At 40.1% G+C, this 11,825-nt stretch overlaps 2 protein-coding genes across 3 annotated transcripts in view; one reads left to right on the forward strand and one right to left on the reverse strand.

Annotated features, from left to right (window-relative positions):
* Nucleotides 1-11,825, reverse strand: part of LOC111654189 (protein bicaudal D homolog 2) — a 38,154-nt gene that overhangs the window by 23,320 nt on the left and 3,009 nt on the right. Inside the window, exon 2 of the mRNA XM_087173662.1 lies at nucleotides 11,739-11,792. The gene's annotated coding sequence lies outside the window, so the exon portion shown is untranslated. The remainder of the gene's footprint in view (nucleotides 1-11,738; nucleotides 11,793-11,825) is intronic.
* slc38a5a (solute carrier family 38 member 5a) lies at nucleotides 958-11,685 on the forward strand. 2 transcript variants are annotated; one of them, XM_023405149.2, is made up of 16 exons: nucleotides 958-1,084; nucleotides 4,699-4,817; nucleotides 4,905-4,989; nucleotides 5,110-5,225; nucleotides 6,490-6,563; nucleotides 6,659-6,751; nucleotides 6,887-6,968; nucleotides 7,080-7,162; nucleotides 7,362-7,420; nucleotides 7,519-7,659; nucleotides 7,837-7,916; nucleotides 8,014-8,114; nucleotides 8,297-8,421; nucleotides 9,770-9,914; nucleotides 10,046-10,149; nucleotides 10,274-11,685. In XM_023405149.2, the coding sequence occupies exons 2-16, from the start codon at nucleotides 4,777-4,779 to the stop codon at nucleotides 10,376-10,378; spliced, it is 1,434 nt and encodes a 477-aa protein (XP_023260917.1). In that variant the 5' UTR covers nucleotides 958-1,084; nucleotides 4,699-4,776; the 3' UTR covers nucleotides 10,379-11,685. The 2 variants fall into 2 exon arrangements, with proteins under 2 accessions (XP_023260917.1, XP_023260916.1); XM_023405148.1 differs by lacking the exon at nucleotides 958-1,084 and adding an exon at nucleotides 2,659-2,815.

Here is an 11,825-nt window from a genome sequence, read left to right on the forward strand (position 1 = left end):
TCCCCAGCTACAGTTACCTTATTTTAGAAGAAGATGGGCACCAGTTATTGACTCACTATTGATTCACTTTATGTAGGTGTATCTGTATATGTGTGTGTAGATATATTTGTATGGATGTATGTCTGTATGTATGCACGTGAATGCGGGTATATGGATGTGTATGTGTTTTTATGCGTATCGGAATAGAGGTATTTGTGTGAACGTCCTACTCCTTCAAGGTGCTATTCCAACTAATGTATAGGTGCATATATGTAAGGTGAAGCCCAATCTCAAGGTGGTTCTGTTCTGTTATGTTAATTGCCTACTATTTGAAAAAGGCAACAAAGTTAAAACAAAAAAAAATTGAAAAAATTGAAATTGGCATTTTCCAGTATTTTCTGACATTTTACAGATTAAAAGATTAATCAGTTAATCATGAGACTGAGAATAATTGTCAGTTGCAGTCCTACTTGTTCTCATTGCATGATACTGTATTAAGAGGGTTAGGGTCCTACGTCATACGGCCTCTGATTTTCCAAGATGTCATTTAATGATCACTTCTGGATGCTGTTATTGGTCATTGTTTACTGATGAGTGATTTTTTTTGTTGTTGTCACCTTAGTGTTGTTGTCCACTAGATGGTGACACAAAACTGAAGCTCAGAAAAGAAATGAAAAGGAACTTTCCACAGCGACACATTTTACTGACACTACCAGCTGCGCAGCCACAGAATAACCACTGTTATGTAGGCCAGTAGTGAGCAGAGTATATTTCATCAGTATGTAGTTTTATTTGTCAGCTTTGTTTACATTACATTAAAATAAAAAAATAAAAAAAAAGCTAGGGTCAATGCTGGGAATATCCAGAAAAATGCAATTAGATGACATTACTTCATAAGCACCACGTGGCCTGATCAGTCTGAAGGAAGGGGCTTGGCTTGTGACGTGGCAGGAAATTTCTTAGCGCGCGCAATTACTACCTCCCTCCTTCCCCCCATTCTTCTCTCTCCCACAGCTGCAAAAACCTCCAGGGCTCTGTGAAAGGCAGATTTTGGACGTGAACCATCCAACAACTTTTGAAGACATCCATCTGTCTGCCCACAGAGGTGAGTACCAGAAGAAGGTCTGTATAGAGCAGGCCCGCTCCAATATTTGACCCACATCACAATTTCCCATTCATACATGTGGAAAGATACAGCCGAAAGTTATTGTCACCATCTCCACTGATTATGTGCTGGATATTCACAGTTGAAATAACGATGACACTCTTTTCCTATCAGCTGGTTTTTCTACTTTAACCTTTCAGCTGAGAATATATCTATGTTCCCATTCCCAGTCTGTGCCTTTAGTGACATGCTGGCAGTATCCACAGCAAAGAGGGGGGATTGTAATGACTGAAATGAGAGATCATCTTGGCTGAAAATGCTGGCATACTGTTTGTTACTAAAATAACAAAGTGTTTGACACGTGACACTAAATGTCTCCTGATGAGTTATATTTCACGAATATATGTTATGTTGTATCTTCGTTACTTAGTTCTGTTCTTTTTTTCAAATCACATGATGAACTTACAAGTTTAAGTTTTAAGGTGACTGAGGTCATCATTGTATTTTTGTAATTCAAATTCCTCCAATCTGCACAAAACTTTCATTTTGAGATTTTTCTGACAAACTTCTCCAAATAGCCTGACCCTGACAGAATTACTAAAATGTGGAAGTGATGTCTTTTTAATTCTAAGGCAATGAAACAAACCCTTATATAAGAGGTGTTAAAAAAATCTGCCGTCCACTACATGATATCTTTATAGCACAGAAAGACACAATTTCCAGTAAACGTTTTGTCTCATGAGGAGATAAAGAACATATGGGTGTTTCTAGGGTGGGCGAGCAAATCCCTCTATCTCAGTTAACTTGCACTTTATCATCCAACTGAAACGTCCTCTGTGAGAAGTGGATGACATTTCAGGCCTGATGACACATCAGCAGGTTGCATACACATTTTTGTTGCTGGATTCAGGAAGCATGCTATGCCGCATAGCATCTCCCTGTATGATGTTTAAATATGGAGATGTCTTCTAGATGAAATGTTCTAAAACTCCAAACAATATTTAAAGGATCTGTTTTATGTTGCATGACATTTCTACTGTTACGTGTCAGCTCAGCCTTTTCTGTTTGTTTTGGATCAGGCACATGATAACTTGTAAGCATGCACAATGTTTCGAGTCTTAAACACAATCACATGTTGGCAATCTTAAAAAAGCACTTATCTCCTAAGCTAATTACCATCACTGTGACTTCCAGCAGGATGCGAACTGTCAGTGAGTATCCGCCCACGCAGTAACAAAGCCCACCTCATATGACACTCACTTTTTCGCCCCTCCTCTCAACTCGCATACTCCATAATGACATGGTAATTAGTCTCCAGTATGATCACCAGAATCCCTGTTGATTTGATGGGTTCCAGGGATTACCTGCAGCCTTGAGCTGCAGACTGTCTGAAAACTACCGGCAATTCATTTCCATAGTTTATGCTCTTGTGTGTCTTCACACCTTTTCAGTGCAGACACCTGGTGAGTGGATCCCTACAGTGTCTTCGTAACTGTGATACTACCTGTAACTGGTTGAACAAAGGGTTAAGTATGGGTGTTCCCATTTCCCGCTTACTCCCTCCCAGCCTCTAATCTCTCTCACTCTCTCCTCTCTTCACTACCAAGGAGCTTTGGAGAGACTCCTAAGAGCAGAGCTATATATAAACATTGGCATTAGAAAACTGAGTGAATTTGCACAAGGACTTATTATTTCAATATCCAGAAAAGACAACTAGGTGTGACCACCAGGGTAAGTTGCACAAAATTGAGTGTGTGTCTTTCCTTGAGTTTTAGAGGTTTAGGAAGAGAAGGGAAGGGCTAACTGTCAATAGTGAGCTGGTCTTGCGTCAGACAAGAGCCATGTGGTGTGCATAGTAAGGCTACACTAATATCTATTGTGTTGTACTTAACATGTGTTGTTCATTGGCAGGATTATTATATAGATTATCTAATGTATTGTTTAAAGAGATTTTCTAATTACGATACATTGAACACATTGTAAACAGCACCAGGGTAGGTTGTTGGGAAAAATGGGTGTATAAACTGATGGAAAGTTCAGGAGCACTTTTGGTTTTTATTACTTTTTTCCACTCTTTTTTACTGTTTCCACTGTCTAAAAGCTACCCTCGTGGCCAATGAAATATCTAACATGGAGCAAGTTTCTAGTTAACCAGGTTTGTGTAGTTTCTTCAGCTCCCCCTATTAAAATGCAAATGACACCCAATTGGAAAGTCTGCCTTTTACAATGTAAGGGAGGTGATTCATCCATAGAAACTGGCTTTTTATGAAAGTTAGATTACAAAATATTCCTGAAATTTAGTCTATGCTTTGTTGGCTGTGTGTGTGTTGGCCGTGGACCATGGGAAAGTCATCGGGTATGTAGCTAAAGAAAGTTACTCTAACCAAACTTGACCTGAGGCCAGTATGCAGGGAAAGGGCTACTCTGTACTTAGACTAAATAGCACCATTTACACAGGAACCCTTTGTTTGTCTCTGTGGCTCACTGCTATCAAGCACCAGATTGTATGGATTGTTGTACTTCAACAGGCCCGCTCAGTGATGAGCGTAGGAATATACAAAAAGTCTGGTTTTGTGTAAAACCCTTAAGGAATGGCACAACAATGGGGTGTAAGTGTGTCCTTAGGGGTCAGATGTGAAAATCCTGAGGGAAGTCTGACCCACAGAGAGGGGAAGTATCCCATGACCCCATGGCAGCAGCACAGACCTACGCTCATTCCCAGAGCCTGTCCATGCCAGCTTTGTGTGGCCCACGGCAGATTAGAGCAACATAAGTCCTCTGACAACATTTGTTATTTAAAGCCCTTCATGTCACACAAGCTTTAAATGGACTTAGATCCAAAAGCAAAATTGTACATTTGTTTTGCAGGATTTTTATGTTGTGAACTATCACTGTTTTTTTTTTTTTATCCTCATATCTGAGGTATGGGGCAGAACTCCAAAATAAAGCAGTGGCAAAGGATTTTTGCAATGCCAAAAGAAAAAAACATCATAAATGCAAGATTCTTGTTGTATTTGGCAAGTGAGACAAATTACAGTGGTGTGTCTCAAGACTTTATAAATAGGTCTGCCCTTTTGAGGCCACATAGCATTTTCTGTTTGTATTGCACTAGTCATATTCACTGTTTCATGAGTGCTGTGGCTTCCCTCTGTGGAAGTACAAATAACTAGTATGTTTACCTTTAAACAGCTCAGGGTATTTAAACACCTTGCCAGTCTGCCATAGTTACCTTAATCTATATTTATTGTACTGGAGACCACAGCCAATGACATCTCATAAAAGTATTACAACATATTACATTACAACACAGCTCCTTGGAAGAGCCACTCTGAGATCTTGTCCCACTTGAGACAAGTTAAGACACGATTTCAGCAAAAGTGATGAATACAGAAGCAATGTATAACAGCTAATGACACATGCTGAGGTCAGCCTGCTTGCTGTTTTTTTTTTCACAAATAATGGAAAGTTGGCAAGACCTCTGCCTGAGGGGGGCTGGAAAACCAACCCCAGCTGACATCAAACCTTTGCAGTGCATAAATAATGGACACATTTGCAGGGGACTTTGGTAAGTGAGTAATTTACAAACTAAACAGTTGTTGTCTCCTTTCTCCCAGAGGAATTTGAGGAGGATTCTTTCATCGCAGCAAAAGTAGATCTTTAAAGTCTCTCAAGTCACAACCCCAGCAACCAGAATGGAGCTTCAGAAGATGAATGGACATAGCAGGGATGAGGGGTAAGACTCACAAATTACGCGTAATGAATGATATGTACATCATATCACAGTAAAGGAGTTGTACATTAATGTTTTCCTCTGTTATAGGTTTGATGGGCTGGATGCCTTGGCTGAACACGAGGAGTTTCTCCCACATAAAACTGGTGGCAAGAAAGAAATCCACTTCACAGATGTGAGTGATTTTCCTCACTTTGTTGTATTGCTGTGGTAAAGTCAGATACAGTAAATACTACTGATGCTGTTCATGTGATCTTTGTTCATGAATCGATTTGTGTTACATCTCTTTCTGCAGTTCGAGGGAAAGACTTCATTCGGCATGTCCATCTTTAACCTCAGTAACGCCATAATGGGCAGTGGAATTCTGGGACTGGCTTTTGCAATGTCCAACACTGGGATCATTCTGTTTTTGTGAGTATGCAAGCCAAACACGCAGTCCCTATGTGCCTGACTGTATTTGTCAATGTGTGTGTGTGTGTTTGCGTATGCATCTACCCAAGTAGATGCATGAACTTGCTCACAGCACTTGTCCTTTGAGTTGTAATATTGTCCCCTCTTTTGCAAAGAGGACACACTATATTCAGTATATTTAGTATTCGGGGAAAGCCAAATGTGCGCACTCCTTGCGGTTGTGAGGATAAAGCAGGGCTGTTTGGCGTGTGTGTTTGAGTTTATGAGTTGTGGACCGACCCAGTGGAGATGTTTGCAAAATGAAGTCATTTCGGCCATTTCTTAAGCTTTTCTCCACTACTTTTTTTATCTCTTATTTTAAGATGGCTTTTGCATAGCTCATTTCTATATTTATGTATGTTTTTTTTCTTTTAGTGTGAACTTAACTTATTAATATATTTAACTCTGTTCTATAATTGTTTTCCGTTGCTTGTGTGCTGCTTCCTCACTCTGTAAAGCTTTGCGCCTCTTGCTTGAAAAGTGCCCTATAAACAGATCAATAATCATTATTTGGGGTTAGAATGTTGATTTAAGGTTAGAATCAGAATTAGGATGAGGTTAAAGTTTGTGTTAGCAGTTACAGTTTGGATACAGTCAATACAGGGTCCTTATAAGGCTAGAAGTACGACCACAGCGGTGTGTGTATCATCTGTCTGACTGTCAGTGTGGTGTTTGTGTAAGGACAGGTATGTGTGGTGGCAGGGAATGAGCTCTGTGCTGGAATATGTGCGTGTCTCCGTCTGTCTGTACCTGCGTGAGCCGCAGGTGTAAAACTGTACACACAACCGCTACTGTACAAAGCCTGATCTGTCACAATGTACATTAGAGCTCATACACACGCAGCTTCTCTAAATCAGATTTGAGCAGTTAAATATAGACACTAGTGATCAGATCCAAGACTTGCCTGCTTGGATCAGTCCTGTGCTATGTGGCGGAGGGGAGGAGGCGGAGAGTGGCTGGAGAGAGCCAGTTTCTCAAAGCCAGACTCTCTCTTGTGTGGGTGGAAAAAACAACAATGATGACAATCATGAATTGCTTATTCACAGAAATTATTTTCTGAGGTAGTTTCTAAAGAACAATTATATTTCTCTTTCTTTCTTTATTTAGTTTTCGGTCACAGTTTAGACTCTAGTCAGAATGATGTCCAAACTTGTGAGACCCTTTCTGTCAGGTCATTTTCAGACATGACTTACAAGATATCTCTGTTCGTTCTTGTGTCTTTCAGAATCCTGTTGGTGTTCATTGCCATTCTGTCTGCATATTCGATTCACCTCCTGCTGAAAAGTGCTGGAGTTGTAGGTGAGGCATGGCTGGTCTCATTTAGCATAAGTAGCCACAGAGGCAATTCTGCATCCCTAACTTATCGCACGCATGTATAATGTTTGTGTTTTCAGGGATCCGGGCTTATGAGCAGCTTGGGAATCGGGCTTTCGGCAACCCAGGAAAAATGCTGGCTGCCTGTGTTATTACAATACACAACATTGGAGGTATTTTCATGACATTTTCACCTCTTATTTTTATATTTATATCTGATATCTGTCAGTGAAAGCATGTGTATTTCATCAGATAAGATTAAACATGCGTAAGTAACACAACCTAAAATAGTTTTCACTTCCTTTTAGCGATGTCCAGCTATCTCTTCATCATCAAGTCTGAGCTCCCACTGGTTATTCAGGCTTTCCTCGATGACCAAGAAAGCAAAGGGTGAGCGTTCAAGTGTTATTCTGATTTTATGCATAGTTTGGTAGTTTCTGTTTTTAGTTTTGTGGAGTGCTAATTTTTTTTTTTTTATCTGTTTGTCTGACTGTTTCTTAGAGAGTGGTTCTTGAATGGAAACGTCTTGATCATCATTGTTAGTGCTTTCATCATCCTTCCTCTAGCACTCATGAAACAACTTGGTATGTTTTTCATCCTGTCATCACATTTTCCTTTTATAAAAATTCCCCCTACTCTCTCATGTAGACATCATGTCTTCACTACCTGTTTTTGTTGCGTTCACTGTCCTGTCCTGAAATTAAAGTATCATCACTCCCAGAATCTGTCTTCTGTCTGTGCCCATAAATCATTTTGCAACATCTTGTTATCATTGCAATCCAGGTTACCTGGGCTACACAAGTGGCTTCTCCCTCTCTTGCATGGTGTTCTTCCTCATTTCGGTGAGTCAGCAAAGAACCAGCAAACATACATGCAATATGACCAACTGTTCCTCCATAAAATAATTATCTTTGATTAACCAATAGATGTGACTCCACAGGTTATCTACAAGAAATTCAACACCTTGTGTCCGCTCGAAGACACTACACATCATAACAGTACTCCTCATGCTGACCACCACGCTGCCATTAATGTGACAGAGGACTTCTGTGAGGCCAAGCTATTTACCATCAACTCGCAGGTTAGAGGAAAAACATTTTCACATTACCTGCTTCTAGTTTCCTATTTCTTTGTTAGCACGGCAGATTTACTGCCTCATGTCCTGTACTAGAGCTTGCTGTGTCAACAGCAGTGTTGGTTATAAAATGAACATTTGATCTCATATTACTCACTGACCTTCAGTGTGTTTGGCTTTCAGACTGCATACACCATCCCAATTCTGGCCTTTGCTTTTGTCTGCCACCCAGAGGTGCTACCAATCTACACTGAACTACGAGAGTAAGTCAGGATGCCATCTATATCAAGAAATTCAAATGTGTTTTTTGAATTGGCAGAAATAAAGTTCATGTCATTTTCTGCATGCTTTTACCCACAGTCCCACCAAGAAACGTATGCAGGGTGTTGCCAACATCTCCATCTTGGCCATGTTTGTCATGTACCTGCTGACTGCTCTTTTTGGTTACCTCACTTTTTACGGTACGATACTTTTTACCCCTGAAACTCAAAGGTCGCTTTGTTCTGAGGTTGTGAATGTCAAGATCTCAAATGAATGACCCACTTGTGCCCAGAGCCCATATGCATTTTTCAATGCTGTGAATGAGGGACTGGAACATGTGAAACACTGTATGTTGAGGGCTGTCTGCTTCTGCTGTGGGTAGGTGCTGTGGAGTCGGAGCTGTTACACACATACAGTCGCGTGGGCTCCCGGGATGTCCTGATTCTCTGTGTGCGTCTGGCCGTGCTGGTGGCCGTCACTCTGACCGTCCCTGTGGTTCTTTTCCCGGTAAGATATCCATCATGCTAGTTCGGTGAGAAATTTTAAATCAACCCTTATTTTACAAAGTTCTCAAAAGGAAAGGCCTGACCTAAGTGAATGTCTCTAAAAGATGAACTGTAGTTATCATAATTATGTTTATTAACAATAAATAAATGCAATTTGTAAGCCATTGTGGATGCTGTGTAACAAAATGCTACTAATGTAGCATCAACACCACATAACTGATGCTGCCAAAGGGATCTATGCATGGATAGAGTTGCAATAGAGTCGCGGTCTATCAGCACTGAAAATGCCTCAGAATTTGAGAGCAAAACTTTCCCAACCAGCTGTTTCTGTTTCAGTAGTGTGTTGACTGTATGGAGCCTTTTCAGCATTTGCCTTCAGACTTCACAATGTTCTATAGATGCTAAAAGGGAGTTAGCTTTTCAAGAAAACATCAGTTTTTAAAATGAGTGGAAACCATCCACAAACACATATTGCAGTAATAAACCTTTTACAGATTACAGAAATAGTCTGACTTTTTGGGAAATATGCTTTTTCAGCTATTGCAGACAGACAGATACTACTTGTTCTGTATGCTATAGATACAGAAGATTGATACTGCTCTCATGTCAGTTACCTTAGTTTAGCATACAGACTGGAACCAGACGGAAACAGTTAGCCTAGCTCTGTCCAAAGGTTAAAAGATCCATCTACCAGCACATCTAAAGTTTACTAATTCACACATTATATTTTGTTTGTCTAATTTGTGCAAAAACCAAAGTTTAAAAACAACAAGTTCTGGTTTTACAAGGGGGTTAAGGGGGCTGGGAGCAGGTGCTGTAGGCTCTGGACAGAGCCAAGCTAGCTGTTTCTAGTTAAAATTAGCTTAAAATAAGCTAAGATAAGTTAAGCTAACCTAAGCTAACTCTGGCTCCAGCTTCATAAACCAACAGATATGACAGGGGTATCCATGTTGTCGCGTTACTCCTCCAGAGGAAGCAAATAAGTGTATTTCCCAAACTGTTGAACTATTCCTTTAATATTGTGTTACTGTGCCGAGAGAAGAAAGCTGCTGCTGAATGTCCCTCTCTTTTAACTCATCGCAGCAAATGTTTTGCCTTTCACCGGTGATGGATAATACCTGCTGAAAATGTCCGCTAGTTGGGCTGGAGTCAAGCTAATGAGTTTATCTTATAAAAACACACCTGATCAACAGTTTCTAAACAGCAGTTTTATAAGACTGTTACCTGCAGTGGTAGAGCTACCTTTACCTTTATATAATTTTGTTTATCAAACCTGATGGTTATTGTCTTATTTGTAAAGAAAAACAATATTCTCTCTTTCTTCCTTTACTTCTTCCTTCCCTCTATAGATCCGCAGGGCTTTGCTCCAGATCCTGTTCCCTGACAAGCCTTTCCATTGGGCCCGACACATTGCCATTGCATTTTGTCTCATCTTCGTGGTCAACCTACTTGTTATCTTCGTGCCCTCCATCCGCGACATCTTTGGCATCATCGGTATGTTTACACAAGAAGAAAGTTTTCAGATTTTGTATCGTCAGCTACATCATCTGTAAACTCTGTTATCACTTCCCATGTACAGCCTTAAATAAACTCACTTCGTCTCTATTCTCCACCTTCCTCTGCAGGAGCCACATCTGCCCCAAGCCTCATCTTTATCCTACCGGGAATCTTCTACGTCCGGATTGTTCCTGAAGAACAGGAGCCTTTTCTGTCCAGACCCAAGATTCAGGTACAAGTTGATTCCTTCAGCTATTAAGGATACTTTAAATTCCTCTTAGTCATCCATTGTTTCATTGTATTTTTGAATGTGTTGTTGACACAGATGTTGTTTTTATTTCCTTCCACTCCTGTAGGCCGCATGCTTTGCTGGACTGGGATTCGTCTTCATGATCATGAGTTTGTCATTTATCATCATTGACTGGTCGACCGGAGAGTCCCGAAGCGTCGGTGGGCACTAGTTGCCGTGACTGAACACAGATACCATGAAAAGAATGCCAACCAAAGCTCCCTGTCATTAAATTACCCCTTATCTGCCGAGTTCTCATCCAAAGCAGTAAAGCTTGGCTGCACAAGACGAAGGATATGCGAAGGACCTTCGCCTACAACCAAAAGAAAAAAAAAAAAAGAAAAAAAAAAGAAAAGATAAATGCGTTTTGAGAAGTGATGGGGCAGACAAAAGGTCCTGTAACGGAGGAGGAAACACAGATGTGTGAGAACACAAAGCAATGTGTTCTGACTGGATAAAACCTGTGTCACAGGTCGCAGTACGGATGTTTTATTGGAGGCATGTGTAAGAAATGCAAAAGAGAGGAAAGGAGTAACAGCTTTAAGGATGAATGGGAACAACATGAGTCAAATGGAAATCCCATTTTAGAGTATGGATGTGTAGCGTTCCCTGGAACAGCTCAGTCACTGCCAAAATCCTTCCAATCTACTTCCCTACCATCTCAGAGTTTACACAGCAGAAATTTGATAAGGCAGGTTCTTGCCTTTTCCCAGGAGTTTGCTTTCTATCAAACACAAAGAAGACATTTTAGTTCGTTCATTGAACAGTTGCTATTTCATTCCACATTTAAATCCAAATTTCAAATCTCAAAACTCAATGTGAGCTCAATGTGACCAGCCAGGGTTAGTCTTCATTCCACGCTAACCATTCCAATGTATCAAACTACAATTTTCACTGACTTGTTTATGGAGCTTAATTAATGTGTTTAATGTGATATTTTGTTAATATATTCTGACACTTGACTATTATAAAGGTTATCATCTTCAAAGCTGAGTCCGGGATGACCTTTCGTAAGGGATCCAAAAGGAGACAGTGCAGTTTGTGGGGTTTTTGCTGCTATTCATGAAGGTCAGACAGCCAGTTACCGACAATCACGTTCCCAGAAAGAAACAGAGAGGTGGTTTGTCCAGTTTTTAAGTTTCTGTGTCCCTGAAAACATCCATAGCTACAAACCAAAGAATATATTTATTGTGTCACATTAAGATGGGATGTAACCCACTATTTTTTTTTTTTTTTACCATGTTCGGCAAACGCCAGTTACAAATTGCTCATATAAAAATCCAGTGTTACAAATGCTGCGTCTCTTTTAGCACTCCCAGAAACTGTTCAGTGTGGTGAATAATGACCTATGAATTCAAGTTAAAATGAATGGATACTTTTTTTCCTTTTTTTTTGTCTTTAAATTTGCTGTTCATCCTGTACATTTTTAAATTAACTTGAATGTTGTTACCTGTCAATAAAATATGTCTTTCATTTGTACATATGTATTGAGTTGCTTTTTAGTCTGCATAAGAAGTCATCTCAGTACTCACAGTGCACTGCCTCCTTCTGAAAATGGAAGTAACACATTCATTTGTGCTCTGCATCTGAGAGAAAGAAGAAAAGTGGGGGTTAGAGAA

This window comes from Seriola lalandi, unplaced genomic scaffold, assembly GCF_002814215.2.
Source record: "Seriola lalandi dorsalis isolate HSWRI2012SDOR001 ecotype SW California unplaced genomic scaffold, Sedor1 jcf7180002054262, whole genome shotgun sequence".
Taxonomy (NCBI): Eukaryota; Metazoa; Chordata; class Actinopteri; order Carangiformes; family Carangidae; genus Seriola; species Seriola lalandi.

What these genes read in the sequence shown, in the direction of transcription:
- slc38a5a (XM_023405149.2), top strand. Translation starts at nt 4,777, where the DNA reads ATGGAGCTTCAGAAGATGAATGGACATAGCAGGGATGAGGG. An exon ending in AGCACTCATGAAACAACTTG is followed by an intron (nt 7,163 to 7,361) that starts GTATGTTTTTCA and finishes ATTGCAATCCAG; the next exon opens with GTTACCTGGGCTACACAAGT. An exon ending in TGTCCAGACCCAAGATTCAG is followed by an intron (nt 10,150 to 10,273) that starts GTACAAGTTGAT and finishes CCACTCCTGTAG; the next exon opens with GCCGCATGCTTTGCTGGACT.